The sequence below is a fragment of the Palaemon carinicauda genome, chromosome 30, assembly GCF_036898095.1.
Source record: "Palaemon carinicauda isolate YSFRI2023 chromosome 30, ASM3689809v2, whole genome shotgun sequence".
Taxonomy (NCBI): Eukaryota; Metazoa; Arthropoda; class Malacostraca; order Decapoda; family Palaemonidae; genus Palaemon; species Palaemon carinicauda.
The window spans coordinates 67,529,685-67,551,768 of NC_090754.1; the positions used below are offsets into that span (position 1 = coordinate 67,529,685).

The 22,084-nt window shown below is 41.5% G+C and overlaps 1 protein-coding gene across 1 annotated transcript in view; it reads right to left on the reverse strand.

The window, feature by feature from the left end:
• Positions 1-22,084, reverse strand: part of ebi (transducin beta like ebi) — an 80,349-nt gene that overhangs the window by 38,863 nt on the left and 19,402 nt on the right. Inside the window, exons 3-7 of the mRNA XM_068353995.1 lie at positions 21,440-21,585; positions 16,273-16,411; positions 15,998-16,130; positions 5,542-5,677; positions 1,073-1,234 (exon numbers count right to left, since the gene is read on the reverse strand). Of these exons, the coding sequence (XP_068210096.1) occupies positions 1,073-1,234; positions 5,542-5,677; positions 15,998-16,130; positions 16,273-16,411; positions 21,440-21,585 (716 nt within the window). The remainder of the gene's footprint in view (positions 1-1,072; positions 1,235-5,541; positions 5,678-15,997; positions 16,131-16,272; positions 16,412-21,439; positions 21,586-22,084) is intronic.

A 22,084-nucleotide genomic window follows, 5' to 3' on the forward strand; every position in this document is an offset into this window, starting at 1 on the left:
ATCGAGACCATGTGGTAACCACATGGTAACCCACACAAAGGGGGTCGATAAATGAGGAGCGGCGTGTAAACACGACGCGACCAGAAAACTTACTGCCGGGCCAAGCTCAAAGCCACGTGACCGTCATCGGGCATTGCCCCCAGGTCACGTTCTCTCCCGCTAATCAGGTCACTATAGAACATGGGAGTAGGGTAAACTACACAAAACTCTGGTCGTTCGAGAGGAGTTACCAGTAACCTCCTAATAAAGTGTTTCGAGGTAAGTCTCTGTGTCGGAATAAATTTTATATATATATATATATATATATATATATATATATATATATATATATATATATATATATATATATATATGTATATATATATATATGTATATATATATATATATATATATATATATATGTATATATATATGTATATATATATATATATATATATATATATATATATATATATATATATATATATATATATATATATATATATATATATATATATGTGTGTATGTATATATATATATATATATATATATATATATATATATATATATATATATATATATATATATATATATATATATATATATATATATATATATGTATATCTATCTATCTATATATATACATATATATATATATATATATATATATATATATATATATATATATATATATATATATATATATGTATATATATATATATATATGTATATATATAAATATATGTATATATATATATATATATATATATATATATATATATATATATATATATATATATATATATATATATATATATATATATATATATATATATATATATACTCAATGACCTTGTAACAATAATTTTGAGCATTTATACCTATAGAGATACGAATACAGCAAACCTGTATAAGAGCAGCAAATCTTCTTAATGTAATTTACTGCAGCTCTATAGGTCTCATTTCAACAAGTAAAATTCCAAGTTTAAAATACAGTAATTACTTGATAAAAAATTATTTTTGAATACAATTCTACATTACATACTGAGGATATAAATCTTCAAACTTTGAAAAACAGAACCCCTCTCCATACCTTATCTACTCCGGCGCTTAGGATATAGTTTCCTTTTTTATTCCACTTCAAAGCAAATATGGGTCCTTTGTGTTGGCCTAATGTTGAGGCCAAACGACCATCAGTCATCCATATTCTTGCGTAACCATCGTACGATCCAGTAGCTAGTAATGTTCCGTCACACTGAAAAATAATCTCCAATTAAGAATAATCTATAACATTGTCCAAAACAAAAGATGCCTAAAATAAATAATCAGTCCTGAGTTGGAGAATTTCTTAGAAACTTTGCTTTTCTTTACTAAATCTGGTTGCATAACATCAAAATACTGTTTTTCATTATTCCAGACAATTCATCAATTGAGAGAATGGACACGCAAGAATTTACACACACACTCATGTGACTATCACAACCAGGGAATGCTTGTAACTTTCTCAATCACTTAATTGATTGTCATCATTATACAAAGTCAACTAAAAAGGACATAATTAGACAAAGCTCTAAATAAACTATACGAAAACTATGATATCAATAACATATTGGTGCTCATGTAATATTAATTAGGAAGATATTTTGAATAAGTTAAGAAATTATATAAATGATACCCCTTGTTATTTGTACGCGCACATATTCGCAATACAATAGCGTGACCTTCGAGACCAGCTGATGACTACCAAAAGTAATTTTTGATTTCTGTACTGAAATGCTCCAGAAATTGAAAAATAGAATACAAAAACGCTTTAACAAATTGCAATTAAACACAATAAGGTGTAAAGAAATATGAACACTTAATAATAAACTAAAAAAGAAATATTGTATGAAGCTTTAAAACTGAACTACCCGTACAAACATACAACAAAGAGAGAAAGCACAGAGAACGTATACATGCAATAAATAATAATAAAGGCTATAAATGAACTGTATGAAAAGTATATCTATAACATGTTGGTGCTGATGTAATCTTTACCATGATATTCTAAATAAGTAAGGAAACTTGTTATTCATATGTGCGCATTCTCTAGATACAGTTGCAGGACCTTGACATAACCTGATCACAACCAAAAGTAAAAAATTAAAACTCAATATATTTCAATAGTTAAAATGTTTCTGAAATTGAGAAATAGCATAAAAAAAAGGATACGATATCCTATGAACCAAGAAAATGAAATAATGATATACAGTAAGATAATGTTAAGGAAATAGGACTTGGATAAATACAGTATCATGACACGGCATAATAAATCTACGGAAACTTTACTTTTCAAGTTCGACATACGTCCACATTGTGTTACAACTCTTCTCTCGGTCCCTATCTCAGTCTAAGTCGATGACTACCTATACAGAGGTACCTAGATCTTTTTTCCGTCACTGTACACGAAAAGACCTCTGTGAAAATTCAAAGAGAAACGAATGCCCTGTGGTATATCTCTTTGTGAGGTTGTTTGGAGAGGGTTGGGAGTGAGTGGAAGCTCTCCGGGCCCCCTGTGGGCAGAAGTAGGACTGTATAGTGATCTGCTTGATGTCCCTGCAGTAACCACAAGTTCAACAAAAGGCTATGCAATGCCCTTTACCTTGTTAACGAGTCTCCTCTTCTGGTGACTGGAGGGGCAGGGGGAGAAGGGGCATCACGGAGATGTTGGAAGGCATGATGCCGATTATCAGTCTTTTGACTCATTGTCCATAAATAGAGCTCATTTGCCCGGTAAAAGAAGATCCGGTTGTTTTTCGTCCGTCTTAGTACTTCTAGGGCCTGTTGGAAACGTTGCCATGAAATCGTAGCTCGTCTGATAAACTTGTCCTTACTGTCATGTTCTCGTGCATAAACACTTCATAGTGACAGAAAGGAGCCAAAGGAGGCAGTTGAGTCAGAATTGCTACTCTCAAATCTCAAAAATACTTCTTCCACTGCCGAACGGCGTCGGACCATAGCCATAAGAAGAAGAAGAAGAAGAAAAAAAAATAGTTTGTTTGTCTTCCTAGATATACCAGTTTTCAGGAAGGAAGTATAGAAGACTTCTATCAGTAGTGTCGATCCTACCTAATGTGCTACACGAAAAGACAGTCTCTATAAGGAGAGAGAACTCTCTTCAAATCTGCTAAGCTCAATCTCTAGTTCTGTGATGAGGGGGGCACGTACCCTTGGTATGGAGACAGGTTGATGCCCGAGTGAAAAAACTTGTGAACACCTGCGAACAGGCCAAAGCCCAGCACCTTGGACAAGTAAAGCCTTACATGAAGGACTAAACTAGGAACTTCCTTGATGCTTTCTTTATCACAAAGCCTGACCCCTTCATGAATGGTCAAGGCCTGACTAGAAGGATCAGTACATGGGCAGAGAGAAAGAGCTGAATGTGGTTCACCGCACAGAGGACTGAGCCCGCCTGAGGCTTGGCCTCAAAGGCAACTCCTCATAATCCTTATGCCCCGGGTATTTTCATACCAAGGCAACGCCGTTCTTTCACCTCAGCCCTAGCGGCTATTTCCCAGAAAGATCTGCTTTCTGTGACCTTATCTATGAACAGGTTAAGTTCTCGAGGCAGGTGATGCTGTTGACTATCCCCTTTGGTGTGGAGATCTGGTCCTGTTAAACCTGCCCAGCAATGTGAGGCACAGAGAATTGTTTGCACGAGCAAACATTCCTGGCCAAATGTTAGCTTTCATCTTTTCCGACATCGATCATTGCGACAGCCACCAGTGAGTTATCACGCTTGATCCGATAGAATCAGTTCTGAAAAGCAAGGTTGAAGTGTCATATCAACCAAAGTTGCTTGTACGGAAACTCCTCCCGTGTCACTGATATCGGTGTTAGAACAGGACCAAGCTCTAACGAGTTGTAGCCATGGTGCGTCCTTCATGAACGAAGGGACGGCTGTGAGTTCCCTATGGGGAGAACACAAGTTCCAGCTAGTTCTGAGAACGTATCGAGGTGTCTGCGTGCACCACCGAGGTAGTGCCATAGCTGGACAAATGATCAGACTTTGTCTTTAGTGGGAGCCCGCCCACCCATTTCGTGATCTGGGGTTGCCAGTGTGCACCAAACTCAACTGTCCCATAAGTGCTGATCCTCCATGAGCCAGAGACCACTCACTAGCAAACCTATAGGAGGATCATGAGTTGGCTCACTTGTTCCTGAAGCAGGGCGCGCCCTTCACAAACAAAGGAACAGCCCCAGGAACTTCCAAAAGGCGAGTGTTTGAAAGAGCACCCATCGTGCAAGCACCTCTATAGGCAAGCGCACACCTTCAGGGCAGCGTGCATAGCCTGAAAAATGAATAGACCTTCATCAGCAGGAAGAGCTCGCCCATCCTCCTCGCTAGTGAGTGATTGGCAAATGTGCAACTAAGAACTAAGGATCTTGATTAGCATGACAATGGGTAGTAGCGCACTAGTGGGCAGCTAATCTCGCTGTCTTTCTCTTTGTCCTCAGTGAAGGATTAGGCAACACTGTCTCTCCCAAGGGGACGACTCTCTTACGTACAAATCCTATTGATCGGGGGTCTTAAGGGGCTAATCATCCAAAAAGGGAGAAAAGGCAACTAACGCCCTTCTCTCTTCCTACCAGCAGTGTGTTCTAAGAACAATGAATCCATCGATCTACTATCAGCACTGAGAGATAAATGTGTGACAAAGATGAAGAAATAACTAAATACTCCCTCTATCAACGATGAACAATTACGCATCATTTTATCATTCCAAAGTTACGATGACATCGTTGTCACTACTACAGATTAGTGAGGAAATAAACTGCAATGACAACAAATTTGTATATCAGCAGGATACACAGAAACTGTCAGTCAGCCACAGTTTTCAGGAAAACTGCAAAACATTTCATCTTCCTTAAATTCCCTTGTACACAACAAACTACTAACCATAAACTAGAACAAATAACAAAAATCATAACAGCCAGTTCACAGAGCATGGAATACATCAGTATTCTCTTGCAGCTAAAAACAGAGTGGCTACTCAATGTACTGGCTGGGGAGCAGGGGGTTCCCTGCCATCTGCCAAAAACTACAGACATCTCGTAAATTTTATCTGAAGTTTGAACCAAGCTGAAAGCATAATAATATTAAAAGACGAGGGTTGTGTTCATGTAAGAACAAACAGCTAATTCTAAAATAAGTACTCCTACTGAGTAATACACATGGTAACAGTGTAAAAATGATGATAATAAATATACAGCATAACAAACTCAAGACTCATTTTCATATACCCTGCTGTACCTAAGTACAGTATCATAAATTGAAGTCTCTACCAATAGGGTAATTCTGAATGTCCTTTAGTCATTGAATCGAATAAAAAGTTAGTAGCAATATCATTTCATCTCTGAGTAGTGAGAAATTTTAATTGCGGTCTGAATTGAAGAGAATAATATTAATGTCTTTATTGTTATTAATTCATAAGACTGACTTTCTTTACATGTTAGATTTTTAATCTCAATTAACTGGGACAGGTGCTTACAAAAACAATATAATTTAGGCATAAATCTTACATTCCAGTCCAAGGAGGTAACATCCTTATTACTGGGGACCTCGGTCCCACCTTTCTGGATGCAATGGCGCAGAACTAACTGGTTTGGAGATGTGGTGTTGTCCATATTCCATATGCGTGCTGTACTATCACCTGACCTGTAAATATATTTGGAATTTTATTAAACAGTTCTTTCCAAAAGCACCTGTTCATAGTAGCCTTACAACCTCTGGTTGGAATTTTGGAAAATCAGATTAATGTATTTTTGGTTTGCAGAATGTCTATATTTCATGATTCAAATAGTTTTTTAATGATAATTTCTATTTCATTAAGTCACTTTAGTATACAGGTACTGTAGTCCTTGCTTAATGACAACTCTTTTTACAACAATTAAGAGTTATGGCGACTTTGCAAACCTTGAAATCTAACTTTTTTATACACAAAAAATGCCCAACAAATGCTAGTCGCAAAATTTTTTTTTTGAAAATCACAAAATACAGTTTAATGATAAAAGACACAAGTCAAAATATGAAATTTATAATTAAAAATTGGCCAACAATAATATACAATATCAAAAATTGCCAAAGAACAATACAAAACATGAAATTTAGATTTACAAATCTCCATATGCTTGGTAATGTTAAAATTTACAAGTCAATATTTGAAAAGTAGCTTAGAAATCAATAAATAATACTATACATCACCGCCTTAGAAATTGCCATAGAACACAAGTAATAACGTGAAACTTAAGAGTGAGAGATCAGCAAATTATGCTGTATAAGTTAGGAAGTTATATAAACGATACTCTGTTAATCATATACGAGCATATTCTCAATAACTTCGTCACCTTGTGATCAGCTGACAACAAAACTCTTGCTGGAAGGACGAGCCATTAGATTTTAGCAAGGGTTAACTACCCATCCTGCTAGTTAGCAGGGGGGTTAGGGAAGGGGGGGGGGCAGTTAGCTAACCCTCTCACTCACACCTGTGATTGTACTTCACTTTGCTTGGAGGTAGGACTTCACACCTGTGATTGTACTTCACTTTGCTTGGAGGTAGGACTTCAAGGAGGTCAGGGTTAGCAGGTAAGTTAGTATAAATAGCTAAAGGTTTGTATCGTTAGGAAAAATACAAATTACTTCCAAATTTGTCATTTATTCCATAACTGGAATACAAACCTATGCTATTTATAGAGGTGACTCATCCATTAGAAGGGTGGATGTCCCTGCCAATCTGGCTTTTTGGTTTTACCCGGGGATTCTCCTTTATATGTATTGGCACATAAAAAAGGACAACCTAACACCTCGCTAACCATGCTATGCATGGTCTGCGGCCTACGCAAGCTGTGTGTGTTGAAATACTAGCAAAATGACCGTCAAGGTAAGATCTCTTCTGAGTCATAGGAATCGTTCGAGGTCACCAAGACATACTCAATACCACCTTGCCAGGGTATGGGGACGCAACAGTATTGACATAATACGAGGTTACACATGGGAACAATGGTTTACCTGCAGAGGTTGTCAGCTGTGCAGAGGACCCAGGATGCTGATGAATAAAAGAATGACCCAATCATTCTTTTCCATTCACTCAGACTAAAATAGGGTACCCAATGTCCCCCAACCTCCTGCTTGAGGTATTAACCCAGTTGTTGTGCAGCCACCACAGGACCAATAGAGAACGTATTGAGTCTCCTGTGGGTTACGTCTTGCAGGTAGTGGGCGGTAACGGTTATTTCATGCTTCCATACGCCTTGTTGTAGGACCTGGATCTCAGACTACTATAATTACAATTTGAACGCCAGGGATGTCGCAATGCCCCTGACGTCGAGTGGTCTGGTCGACATGTCAGAGGAGGTTTTGGATTTAGTGCGATGCCTAAGACCTTGCATATCTGAGCAGAGATGGTGCTCCTCGTGATCCTCCTCTTAACCTTTCCCGTGCTGATGAAGAGTGATGACACTCGGAGGTGAGATCTCGTAGTTTCCTTGAGGAAGGGCCCCTAGTTTCTCTTTGACATACTGTAGTAATCATTGATCTGGATCACTGGTCATGCTGCAAAGGATTCCCAGACCAAAGGGTTCGGATTCTAGGATCCGAGCTGCCAGAAACAAGGTCAAGCATTACTTAATTCATCATCGTGAATGAGAGACGTTAAGGGCGTCCCATGGGGTTTGCAAACACTTTTGGCCGAAGCCAACACGAGTGGCAGATCTGTCATCAAGGTCAAGAGACCTCTACTGCTTGGAATCCTGGAATGATGTCTCCTTTTCAACCAAGAGTCCGTAGGCTCAAAGCTCCAGACAAAAGACGATGCCTATGTGGAAGAATGGTTATGTCCTTTCGGGCTGAAGGCGAGTCTCAAGGAATAGCCTTTCAATGCCGAGGAAAGTTCCAGCGGAGAGGAAATGTCTTACCTTTTCAATTTAAAGGCGAGACTCTAATCTGAGCTATAGCCTGTTACTACCGAAACCGTGAGGAGCATTTCCTCCCGCAGATGCACAAAGTTCACTATTGCTGGAATAGTGGCATCGAGTGGAGAGATACTCCATTCACAACACCAACTATAGGAATGTGCTGATACTTTTTGCAGGTGTCCAGTTATCCTTGGCACAACTTGTGCAAAAACCCTCTTTGAGCGAGGATGCTGGATAATCTTTAGGCATGAAGTCGTAACAAAGCTACAGCTTTGAGAAAGATGTTGATGTGTGGTTGTCCAAGTAGATTGTGTCATGGATGAAGTTCTCTTGGAAGCTCCATCAGGAGTTGCAGAAGATCTGGGAACCATTCTGTGTGATGCCATAGCGGAGCTAGGAGGGTCATTGAGAGATTGACCGATGTTCTGTTCTTGTTGAATACTCTTCTCGTCAGGAGGGTCATTGAGAGATTGACCGATGTTCTGTTCTTGTTGAATACTCTTCTCGTCAGACAGAATGGGGGAACGCATAAACATCGATGTTGTCCCAGTTGTTGGAATGCATCTTGCCAGAGAGCCTCAGGGTCTGGAACTGGGGAGTAGTGCAACGGCAGCCTGAAGTTCAGGGACATAGTGAACAGATCTACCGTTGGAGAACCCCACAAAGACAAGAATTTGTTGGCTACTAGATAATCCAAAGATCATTAGGAACCCCCCTATCTGAGTCGTTCTGCTCAGGTTGTCCGTGATCACATTTCTTTCACCGGGAATGAAGTGAGCTGATAGTGTTACCAAAGAGACTTGCACCCATTTCAGTATTACTACTGCAAGATGGGATAGGGGCTGCAAAAAAGTACCATCTTGTTTGTAAAAAAAAAAAAAAAAAAAAAAAAAAAAAAAAAAAAAAAAAAAAAAAAAAAAAAAGAGAGAGAGAGAGAGAGAGAGAGAGAGAGAGAGAGAGAGAGAGAGAGAGAGAGAGAGAGAGAGAGAGAGAGAGTGTGTGTGTGTGTGTGCTGCTTTTTAAAAAGCGCAACAAATTGCAAATTGACCTTAGTTAAGAAGAGATTAGCAATAGGCATAGGGCAATAACTGTGAGAGGCCTACATATTTTTGCGGCAGTGTGTCTGATTGCCGCTATTGTGTGTGAATAGTGAAGTGAGAATGCGTGAGGGCGTAGTTTCTGATAAAAAGTTTAAATTATCCTTTAAGTCAGATGCTCACGTTTTGGTGATCATTTATGATCCTGACGAGGTTGCAAGTCCACTAATTACAATTCTTAATCTGACTAGTGTGTTACAAAATCAGTTAAAAGTTTTCTGAGGACATTGCTGTAATTAAACTTCAGTCACTTTTCGCAAACATTCATAGAGCTCTCTGTAGATCATTGGATACTTTCAAAGACTTTGTAGTTTCAAAGGGGAATAGGGAGAAGCGTGGAGCTAATTGGATAGGTGAGCTGATAGGAAGATGGACCAGGCTAATTACCCGTTCGGAGCTCGATCAATTTAAAAAAAGCACTCACTCAAGAATAAAAAAAACACTCGCATAATCATTAACCAAATTTTTTCTCATACACAAGTTTTAGATAAATAAGCATACTGATTTCAACAGTAAACCAAGGTCAGGATGCATTAAGAGTTTTAGAAAATAGAATCAATAACATGGGGAAAGAAATAGATCAAATTCAAGTGGACATAATGTATGTAGAAAGTGCTACACAATTAGCTTTTGTAGCAAGTGAGCTAACTTGGCATCTAGGAAACGTAGCTAGCCAGATTCAGAATGTGCTAACCAGGGGGGGAAATATCTTCGGACATTTTACCACCAGGGAAGTTTTTAAAGATCTTGAAAAAGATTCATGAAACAGTCCCATTGTTTATTCTGCCTATAGTGAATAATTTGCCAGAGCTTTACAGAATGTCATCTGTAACTGTTGATAAAGTAAGGGGTAAGTTTTATTTTTTTGTAGAAATACCTGTTAAAAATGAAGACTCAGATTTTCGCTTATATGAAGTTAAATCAATGTGGAGTCAAAAGAAAAAGAGGAATTTGCAACTCGTGTCAATTAGTCGACCATAATTAGGTGACAATAATAGAGATACTCTTGCTGTGTCATTGCCTTATTTAGAAAAATATAAGATAGGGAAAGATCATGTGTTTTGTGAACCTATGTATGCACTTCTAGCACCTGCATTGGGCGAATGTTTGTTTGATATTTATTTGGAAAAGCCTAGCTTTGTGAATAGTTGCATGTTCGAAATACGGACAGACTTTGAGAGGGAAATAGTTAATTTAGGATATCATTTGATTTTTTCTGTTAGACAGAAATCTAAATGTAAAGTCATGTGTGAAGAAGGAGACGAGATACTGCCGCTATAGATTTCTGTCCTGACTCATCAGAGTAGGTGCTCTGTGCAGGGGGATGGATTCTGTCTGCCCAGTAAGTGAAAGAATGCTTCTATTGTTATCCCAGGTGTGAATATGTCTTGTGTGTTAGTTCATCTTAATTTAACTTAACTACTGCACTGTAAATGTTCAGTGGCCACTTTCCTCTTCGAAAAACATGTTAATTTGTATACCCAATATAACCTTAGAATAGGGTTTTATGTGTCTGTCCTATGTATCATGTTAGCAGTCTGGGTTGGTTGCCTACCTGTCCCTGTGTGAGGGGGGGAATAGGCGACAAGATCAGATATGCTGGTGAAACCTTTCCCGGTAGTTGCTTTGTTGCACTCAGAGCAAGATGCTTTGAGGAAGATTGCCAGCAAGAATTTGCGTAGTGAATGCAGGGGTGTGGGGAACACTCCAGCAGTAGGAGTGATCCTGTGTGCCCCAGGCATGGTGAATCAAATGAGAGGTTCAGGTGTCGCCCAGAGTATACCTTTGCATGTAGGTATCGTTGTGTACACAAAGTGTTTTTTTTTTTTTTTTTTTGCCCTACTACATTGATTTGATGATACTTTAATTAGTATGATACAGTTGATTAGCTGTTGATGATGATGCGCATCAATTAATTCACTATACAGTTGTTTAAAGATATTAAATGATGTTCCACTATGTTTAAAAATATTATATAAATGTTTCATTATGTATAAAGGTATTAGATATGTCATTGATTAATGTTTGATGATGATTTTTTTTTCTTGTAGTTTTCATTATAGCCATAATTACTATTTCCATGGTTACTGTTCAGTTGATGATTTGTTTTATGTGATTTGCTTATTTTTTCTGTATTTATACCATTTTCATGTTTTGATAGCCAATTTTTTTTTGTAGTGTATGTTTGTATCCGCTGTTACTATACCTTGAGTCTGCTTACAGAATCCAGGGAAGAGTTTGAGGCCAAGATAATTGCCTCCACCTTCCTCACCCTGAGATCTAATTGCTGATTGTCACCTTGACAGGCCTAAGGATTGAAATTTCCAAAGTTGAGTATCCTATGCTTGTATTTGTTTTAGTAATGAAGTTCTTTATTACAGTTTCCTTTACCCATATCTATCCATATGCATCATTGTTGAAAATTTTTTCAAAAGTTCTTATATACTCATATTGTATTCAATATTTCCTATATAAACTATAAAAACTTTAACAAACAGTAGGAAGAGAAATTAGACAGATTAGTGTGCCCGCCGAGTGTACCCTCAAGCAAGAGAACTCTAACCCAAGACAGAGGAAGACCATGGTACAGAGGATATGGCACTACCCAAAACTAGAGAATAATGGTTTATTTTTGGAGTGTCCTTCTCCTAGAAGAGTTGCTTATCATAGCTAGAGTGTTTCTTCTACCCTTACCAAGAGGAAAGTATAACTCCTTGGGTGAAGAAGAATTGTTTAGTAATCTCAGTGTTGTCAGGTGTATGCGGACAGAAGAGAATCTGTAAAGAAAATGCCAGACTATTCAGTGTATGAGTAGGCAAAAGGAAAGTGAACTGTAACCAGAGAGATGGATCCAATATAGTACTGTCTAGCCAATCAAAGGACCACATAGCAATCAAGCGATAGTATCTCAACAGGTAGCTGGTGCCCTGGCCAACCTACCACCTACAAACTTGTTTAGAGCTGTGAGGTCGGTGACTGGTCTCCAGCCCCCAGACGATTTTTCACAAGAAAGAGTCAACTGAAGAAGCCTGGGGAGTCATCAAGACCTCTTAGAGCGCGCCATTCTCCAACATGGTCTTGACTTCTACCCGTAGGGCTACCACCTTTGCTGATCCCATCGCAAAGGAGTCTATCGATACTAGATCCTTGATCAAGGGAGGGAGAAATGACGTGAACGGGATGCGATACCCTGAACGAATCACGGAGACTGTCCAGGGATCTGTCCCGAGTTGCTCCCTCCTGTTCCAGCAACTTTGTAGGCATCCCCAATTGGTGGACAAGCAGGAGGAGTGCCTATCCTACCGTTTGCAGCCACTAGGATATTTTCCTCCCCTGGAGGACTTTGCACCTTTCTTGTCCTTGGTAGGAAAGGGCTTTTTCGACACCGTTTTCTTCGGCGCCGTTGTACTTGTCGAGGCCCTGGGTGGGTAAGGCTGCTGAGGAGCTGGTGGTAAGTAGGACTGGGATGTTCAGGCCATATGGTGGAAAGAATCCTGATGGGACTTCCTTCACCTCTCTGCTGCCTGCTCCACGTCCCTTGGCTCGAACAATGAAGACCCCTCGAGAGAGGAGTTTCTGAGCTTTTTGAGCCTAGCGATCTCGGCGTTAGGGACCTGCTGATGGAACCTCTTGACTACCAAGTCCCGATGCTTAACTTGGAGGGCTAGGAACTCGATGGTACGGGTACCCGAGAGGAGGAAGGTTTCCATAGCTTTCCTGGTACCTTCCTTAGAGAAATCCTTGGTCCGTACCAGGATTCCCAAGGACCCCAACCAAAGATCTTGACACAAAGTAGCCTGCAAGGCATACTTCTCAACTTTCTCTTGGTTGAGAATCTTCGTCGCAGAGAAAGCGACCTGACGGTTGAAGACTCCATTGGTCAGCTCTTCCAGAGGGTGGTGGAGTGAAAGAGCTGGTCGAGGCTTGTCCAAGACCTTGTAGTACCTCCTTTGCTGGATGTGAGGAGGTGGGAGGAGCTTGGCAAAGAAACCCGAACGAAGGGAGGAGGAGAAATCCGAGAGTTGAAGGAGGATCTTAGCCCGGGCACTATTCAGCCCCTCGGACCAGGGCAAATCTGCACTGGACTTCGAGGGCTTCTGAGTGCCAAAACACGATCTAGGTCTGTCTACCTTGGGGGGGGGGGCGCTATCTCTGGGTCAGCTAACCCATTGAGAACCCTCAATAAACTCAGAACTTGCCAAAACGCATGCTCTGACTCTTTCTGTCCCCCCTCCGAGTTTGGACTAGCAGTTTGGACTAACAGTGAAGTCTCCTTCATCCTCTCCTGAGAGCTCATCTCGGGGTGGGTTGTGATCATCCCTAGAATGGCCGACGGTTCGTGAGCATCTGAAAGTCCTCGTGGAGGACTTTGGTAGTCTTAGTATCCTTTGACTCCTTGTGGAGAAGAAGGTACATCTCCAACATGGAAGGCCTGAAAGGTCTACACTTCCTGGTTTCAACTGGTGGTGGAATACTCTTTTTGCGAGGGGAGTCCTCCTCCGAAGGTGAAAGGGAGGAGACGGACACATATTCCTCAAGAGGATCCCTCGACTGGGGAGGCGGTGAGCCAGGAGAGCTTCTAGGAGGTGTACCAGGGAGGTTTGGCCATTTTGTCGAAGGCTGCACAGGGGTCAGTTTCACTCTAGAGGATGCGATGGTATCAGACTCCTCTTTTCTTCTTCAGGGGAGAGGCAGCTGAGGTCCTTAGCTGGAACTCTACTAGAGCCGAAGGGTGTTGTAGGCTAACAGAGGCCTTCGAAGAGCGACCTGAGAAGGGTGGCCCGAAAGTTTGCACTAACACCCCCCCCCTCCCGACAATGGCACCGAACCAGGGCTGCTTGCCGACACTGGTGCTATCTGAAAGATCCTGTGAAGGGATGGAACAGAAAGTTCCCTTTGAGGAGTCTTCTCTAGAGCTGTCTGATACTGTGGGTCCACCTTTGGTGTGGGAATCTTCGAGATCTTGAACTCCCAGGAGCGCCCTTTCCGTCTTACCCGGGCGGTCGCGCTATAATGCGTTTGCGGGGAGGGGAATGCGGCGACGAAGACCTGTGAGAAACGACTCTACCCTTCCTCGGTGAGAGGACCGATGGTCTGGAAGGCGAACACCTAACTTTCCGTTCCTGTTCCATCTTGTGTGGTACCTACATTATCCTCCATTAGATGGCACGACTTTCTTGAAGTCGGAGGAGGATGAAGTGTACCCAATTCTGCCTGTGCCTGCCGGGGTTAAGACGCATTCCCATGCATTGGTGAGCGCCTACGCTACGGCGAGCGTTGTCTACTCTACGCCTGTTGAAGAAGAGACCTTGGGGAAATAATCGCGTTTCGGCATTGGCGAGCGCTGGTGAGCTGGAGAATGTTGCCGATCTGGCAAATGTTGGCATGTTGGAGCAGGCTGACGCTCAGGTGACGCTTGGCGATGAGAATGATCTGCCCGCCGGTTTGTTAACATGCTCGTTGACGATCAGGAGACTGCTGCTATGAGAGAGTTGTGAGCACCGACGGCAGAAACATCAGGGGATCTCGAGGTTTGGCGAGGGGCAGCAGTCGTGCACCCAGGTGAATGATGGTCTGCCGCAATGCGTTGTCTGGCACACGGTGCTTTGCAGGAGCTTAGCGTGCTGGCGAACGACGCGTTGGTCGGAAGGTGAGCGACAAGAAGGATCCGCTTGACTAGTTGGAGAGGAGCGCGCAGGTGAATGACACACAGGAGAAAGACGCACAGGCAAATGTCACGCCGCAGATTGGAGCATAGGTAGACGATGAGATGAAGGAGACAGCAGGTTCTCCTTGGAGGGAGGACCCGGTAACCCCAAGGATGATCAAACCTGTAAAAAAAGAGAAATAGTCATGGATGCCCCCTGGGGGGGTCAGGCAGGACCGCTTCGTTAAGGGAAGCAACACTGTCTCTCGAGGACTGTGGCTGTCCAGGTGTTAATTGGCCCGTGCTACTACTCGACAGTCCCTCGGAGGAGGCCGAACGAGCAGGAGCTTCGAAGGAAGGTCAGAAATCGAAGAAGCGGCCTGGGGTTTCTTCTGCTTTGAAGGAAAATAGTCCCCCTTAGACTACTTCTATCGCCGCTACCCACACCTTTCCCACTGGGAGGCAGACCACTCCCGACACTCAGTACACTTATTATCCACATCACACCAGTGACCTCTGCAGGTAGGGTAAAGGGTGTGAGGATCGGTGTCCTCAGCGGGCATGAAAGTACCGCAGGAGCAGCCCTCAGGACCATGGTAGGTACGCATGGCTGGCAGAAATCAACACACACATACTGAAAAGAGAAAAAGCAAAAATAGCATTAATGGCAGTCCAAATACTTGCAAGGATGAAGAGCAGCAACGACCGTTCACCATCCAAGACAAAAACAAAGTGAGCTCAATCACAGGTGTGAGTGGGAGGGGTAGCGAGCTACCTACCCTACCACCTGCTATCTAGTGGGATGGGTAGTTAATCCTCGCTAAATTTCAATGGCTCGTCCTTTCAGCTTTGGCAAAAGTAATACCCCTAATAAATAGCGTAGGTTCGTATGCCGATTACGGAACAAATATATAGTTACTTTTAAAAAATCTAAATTTCTTTTGTTGTAATTCATAGTAAGATCAGAATTAATTCACAACGATTAAAGTTTTTTTATAACCTCCCACCAACTTGACTTGAAGGATCTGTCCTTAAATAAAGTGCAAACAAGAGCACAGTCAAAAACAGAATACAATAAAAGTAAAAGGCAGACAACAAAGTAGTTATAGCTGAAGGATTGCATCAAAGAATCTTATGTACAATCTAACGTACGCCATATAAAGAAAGTATAGAGTAAGTGGCAACCCTTAAATGAAAAACTATATGGATATGCCATTTTAAGAATTTAAACTATTTCATTCTTACTGCAGTACTACAACAATATATTTACGATAAAAAAAAATCCCAGATAATTACAATAAAACTACTGTTAAATACAAACCCGGAAGCCAACAAGTCAGTGGTAGGATTCCAGGCGCATATAAATACTTCAGACTCATGGCCCCGCAATATTGTTGCTTTATTTAGTGGAATTTCAACGCTGTTATCGACATCCATATTTTCACCGGCAGTACCTTAAATATAAAAGGAAATACTATATCATAACAAAATATTAAAAATTCATCGTTTCTACAATATAAAAGGAAATTATTTCCTACAGTAAAAGTCTTTTAAGTAAGTAAAACTAAACTCCTATCTCTCACTTCCCTGACTTACCTTCATCGCCATTCGTACTTGGAAGCTCCGTTTTCACCACAGTTTTTTGTTGCTGATTTTGTTGTTGTCTGGAAGCAACGACGTCTGGCATAACAGCATCGATGAGTGACAGACTGTCAATAAGCCTTTCCGATCCATCCTGAAACACAAGTACCAAGTATTTATTCCAATAATACCAACGTTGCATAGAAAAACCACACACTTTTAGAGATAACGTCTAAAAGTTTAGTAAAAACACCACCGGTGAAGAAAATACAATTATAAATCCATTATTTCTCTCCAGGTAAATAAAACGTAACTCTATTTGGGGACACAATTCATATCTTTAATAAATGAAGTCTTATGAAAAGAAATCTTAGTAAAAGGATATCAATTGATATGAATACTGTAGATGAAAATGAAAATTTTTGAAAATAATTTGTATTTTTTCGAACTATACAAACCTAAACCCTTTAATGCAGGTAAGACTTCAGTCAAGCTGGAACAAACATTTAAAATTTCAATGAGGTAAACATTGTTGCTCGTCAGGTACAGCAACTATCACTTTAAAAATAACCTAGGACTTCCGAGTAGCTGAGGCAAAATCTCCGTGGATCAGTTTTTCTAAGTTACAATGTCAGATCGTCATGCACCTCCTCTTCCAGAGGAACTGAAAGGTAGGGGGATTCGTGGGTGCTCACTAGTGACACTTCAATCACTATTGTACCAATCGTTGGTGTAGGTATCTGTGAGGCAAGAGGGTCTCCAATGACGAAAGATGTTGCAGAATACATTGCCACTGACTAGCTGGAAGTACAGTATTGAACAATCAGAAGTGGTTGTGCTACCTCCACAAGTCTGTTGATATGATCGTTTGATGGAAAGACTCTCCCTGCTGTGGTATCTATCAACATACCCTGGGTCTCCATCCTTGGTGTGGGGTTAAGGCTTGACAGAACCACGATCCCCAGATTATGTCGGAAAAAAATCAGTCTGTATTGATCCTGGAGCAACTGTTTCCTGGAGGATGACAAGATCAGCTAATTGCTGAGATAACCCAGAAGATAAACACTGTTCGAGTGGGCCCAAGACAAGACAAGTGTGAATATATGAGGCGAGGTAGACAGTCCGAAGCACAGGAATTTCAACTAATACACAATTCCCTTGAGAACAAAGCAAAGGTACTTTCTGTCCAACAAATGGATCGGTATTTGAAAATACCCATCCTTGAGGTCCACAGAAAGCAAAAAGTCTTCTCTCTTGATGGCTGCATGTACTGTACTTGCCATCTCCATCTTGAACTGAGTTTACTAAATAAACCTGTTCAGAGAAGAAAGGTCGATGACTGGTCTCCATCCTCCAGTCGACTTTTCCACCAATAACAGCTGACTATAGAAACCTTGAAAACCGTCTCAGATGACATTTAGCGTGCTTTTCTCCATCACTGCCCCTGATGTAATGCGCCAGCTTTTGGCAATTCCTGAAGGGTAAGAGAGTAACATCACTGAAGAGCAAGAGCTGATGAAATGAAGGCAGTACCCATCCTAGAGGACTTATGAAATGAAGGCAGTACCCATCCTAGAGGACTTGTCACACTCACACTGAATAATAATGGCAGCTAGAGGAGAGGGCTGCCAACTCTAGCACTCCCTTTTTCACTCTACCATCCTTTGTGGCAAAGCAGTGTTGGGGTAAAAGGGGGAGGGGGGAAATTGTTGCCAAATTTCGTCAAGGGGGACAAGGCTGGAGTAGCAGATCGAGATCTGGAGGCTGCTGTAGGTTTCTTCAGTGCTGACTTCAGAGGTTGGGGTAGAAGAAGCTCTTGGTGTGGTTATCTATGAAGGACCTGGGTCCTTATAGGTAACCACTCGATGGATCTGGAAGTTGTAACTCACCTTCCTCCATTTCTCATGAAGCCCTCAAATTCTTTCTGCGGGAAGAGAATCGCAGACTTCAGCAGGGGGAGTTCCTTAGCATAAGTGTTTCTTCTTGCCCCACTTGACCAGCAAAGTGGGAAGCAACTGCAACCCCTCACTTCAGGACCCTACTGGCCCACTGGTTCACTGACTGATGTGCCAACTATGTCATCAGCTTTGGTGCCTGAGAGGACTAAATCAGTGTATTTCTTCTTCGTCCATGGATTTGCCAAGTCCGTGACTGGCCAAGGATAACATTTGGAGGCTGGTCAATAAAGCAGCTTCCATGTAATCAGACTCAGGAATCAGGTGCTATGGCTGGATCAATTGGAAGACAGAACAGATTAGTTTCTGGTATGTAGAATCTGCATTGTCAAGAGATGGCTGGAGGAAGGATCTTGTTTGAGTAACTCAAGCAAAGGGAATTCTTAAGACTGGAGAGCTGAGAATTGACCTTTTTAAGTGCCATGCAAGCAAGAACCGACCACTATCATTCTAGGGAGGGTCTCGAGCCTTAAAGCTGGCCAAGCACTGATCAATGGCGATCATCCTGTCCTTGATAGAATCTAAGGATGTCTTGCCCAAGGTAGCTGAACTTGAAGATGAGGCCGAGGACACTAATAAATATTGACTCTGCTTAGGATTGTCTGTCTCCGCTGGCACAGGAATCGAGTCATGTGCCGTGGGTTGATGACCTACAGAGACTACTTCCCTGGGCCTCACGAGGGTGGGTTCAACTCGAACCTCCGATGTGTATATATTCAGCAGCGAAAGAGGGAACTGACAAATGTTGCATGGGTTCCGTTTAGGAGGCAAAATTGCCCCTCGCTCTTTTCCCCTTAGAGGCCAAATAGGCAGGAGAGTATAGCACTGAGCAGCTAAAGGTCACATCAGAGTGCCTATCCCTGAATGAAAAAGGACTACCATGATCATCACCCAAGTATGACGACTCTCGGTACTCGGAAGATCACCGAGTGTAGCCCTGGGACGTCATCTGTTCTGTATCCCTGTCACGATGACGTGGTGGAAGGTCTTGTTGTGAAACATGATCTCAGCCCATTGGAGGCTATATGGAAACAGACAGGTCACATCCCTAAGATAAATTACTGTGTCTGGAAGATTCTGAGAGCAATAGAAGGTCTCAAAGAAACACCTGTCATTGGTGGGATGGAACAGGTGATCAAGGATTGGAGTCTCGAGAAAAGTTAGAATCCGGGTCTCTGAAAAACGAAAGGCAGGGGGTCCTGGCAATCACCTTCAAAGGAAAAATTAATAAATCACTCGAACGTCCAAGAGAAAGAGAGGAATGAGGACAGCGCCAAACGTCTTGACCTGCAGTGCGTGTGCGTGGGCCTGTATGAGACCGACCACTGGTAGTAGGAGCATGAGCTCCTATACCTCATACAGAATTACCTTCTCTGGCTGGGTTAAGTTTCAGTACTATACTTCTTCCCCCACACACATGTGGGGAGAGATCAGAAGAAGTCTTGAGAAGCTCGGGGCAATCAGTCCTCCTGGGCTTTGGTAAACTCTCTTCCTCCTCCTCTACAGGGTGAAGGCTCGGCGACAACCGAGAAAGAAGACCAAGGTGAGGTGGGAAGGGAAGAGAAGTGCATACCCTTCAGTTCTTACACACCAATCTTCACAGACGTCGACAATTTCCCGGCTAGCAACGACACAACTTATTTTCAAGTGGCAGGTGAGGACTAGTCAAGGGTCACCACCCCTCTGCAGGCGGAACAGATGAAGAGGGTACAGCAAGGGAGGACTTCTGGGGCCTAGCATCTGCTCACACCTCAAGAAGTTTCTCTACTGACAGGGTACCGTCAATCACCAAGGAAGGCCATAACTTCTGTAGTACCAGGCTCTTGAGGAGGTCGGTGACAGGCTGCACCACAATACGTGTACTTGAAAAGAGGCAGGGGAGTACTACCTATATCTCTGCCTCCTTCAAAACATGTCTCAATGGCAAGACAGGGTCTCCTCCCTCCTTGAAAATTCTGGAGGTTTTGCCACTCTCACACTGAATAAGACAGCTAGAGGAGAGGACTGCCAACTTCAGCACCTCCCTCTACCACTTTTCAAAGCACAGAAATATTGGAGCATAATGGGTGGACCTTGTCCCCCCCTTTCTTCGAGGTGGAAGAGGCTGGAGTAGCAGATCAGGATCTGGAGGCTGCTGTAGGTTTCTTCAGCCCTACTTTAGAGGTTTGGGTAGAAGAAGCACTTGGTGTGGTTATCTAGGAAGGGCCTGGGTCCTTATAGGTAACCACTCGATGGATCTGAGAGTTGTAACTTGTCTTCCTCCATTTCTCATGATGGCCTCATATTCTTTCAGTGGGAAGAGGGTCGCAGACTGCAGCAGGGGGCATTCCTTAGCACAAGTGCCTAGCAGTGGAGAAAAAAATAAATTGCCTGAGGATTACTGTACTTCAACTGCTCTATTTATGAGGAACCTTAAGGAAACACAGAAGGCTTTAAACTCAAAGAAAAGAAGGAGCTATAGAACTTCTTCAGCATCAGCTTAGGCATTGGTAAGTATGATGCTGAAGAATTCCTCATAAACTTCCTTACGAACTCCACTTAATGAAGCGAAGGCAATGCCCTACACTCACCACAGGGGGATGACTGTGAACAATGATACCCCTTGCAGAAGAAAATAAATTTGACAGGGATCTACTTCCAGCTTGTTCATAAAAAGGAGGTAATTGTTTACCAGGACACAGCTGCAAGTCTGCCCATGGAGTCTCCATCCAAAACAGCAAAAGGAATTACTCTGCAACGGTTAAATGGCCATGTTAGGGGCAGCAGAGAAGTATGCCTGTACTGAACTGCGGCTAAAATCAAAGTGAGGGCTGTTCTACCTGGCAGGTGGGTGAAGCCTACCCTGCTCCCTCCAGCAACTATGCTTACCTCATTAAAAGCTTGAAAAGACAGTCTAGCAATTTGAATCATATTTTGTATATAGTAAAGTAATCCTAACAAAGATGGGATGGTATAGCACCAGCCTTACATATACCGTATAACAGGGTTATTACACTTTTGATTGTACAGTATTTAAAAAATTAAGAAATCGAACAGCTTTATGACTGGATATATATATATATATATATATATATATATATATATATATATATATATATATATATATATATATATATATATATATATATATATATATATATATATATATATATATGTAACTTAAATATATATATATATATATATATGTAACTTAAAATAGAATTTACAACATATATAAATCAACAAACCTCTCCTATGCTGATTTCAGCTTCTGTGTATTGCAATCCTTTCTGAATGATGCTAAGGAGTGCTGCTGGAGGAACAAGCGCACCATTGATGTTCGACTGGGAGATATGAGATTCTATCCCAAACACATATGCTGCATGAAAAAAACCTGGCAGTGGAGAAAAAATACATTGCTTGATACTTGAACTACTTTATTTAATCTAAAAAGACACTTAAATTTTCAAGAAATTACAACATACAGTACCTGAGATTACAAACCATAATTTTACATATACCTTTTCTCTCTTTGGGATAGAACAGAGTACAAAAGTAGAGTAACTCAAGATCATTATAATGTGTTTCAACTAAACCAGAAGGTCATACTTCTTGACTAAAGTAGTGCTCACCTACAGAGAGGGTTTCTACTACAGCAATATGAAGCACAGTAAAATTAGAGAAGCTAGACAACTACACATGAAGAAACAAAAAGGAATTGGTGAAAAGTAATGGCCAAAAAACTATGTAACTGTGAACCCAGATGGCAGTGCAAAGAACTCTCATTGGGAAGTAAGCAAAAATCACAAATTTACAAGTAATTTATATTTTTCTTAAGTATACAAACCTGCGTTTTTTAATGAGACTGAATCAAGCACAGTAAGAACTCAGCA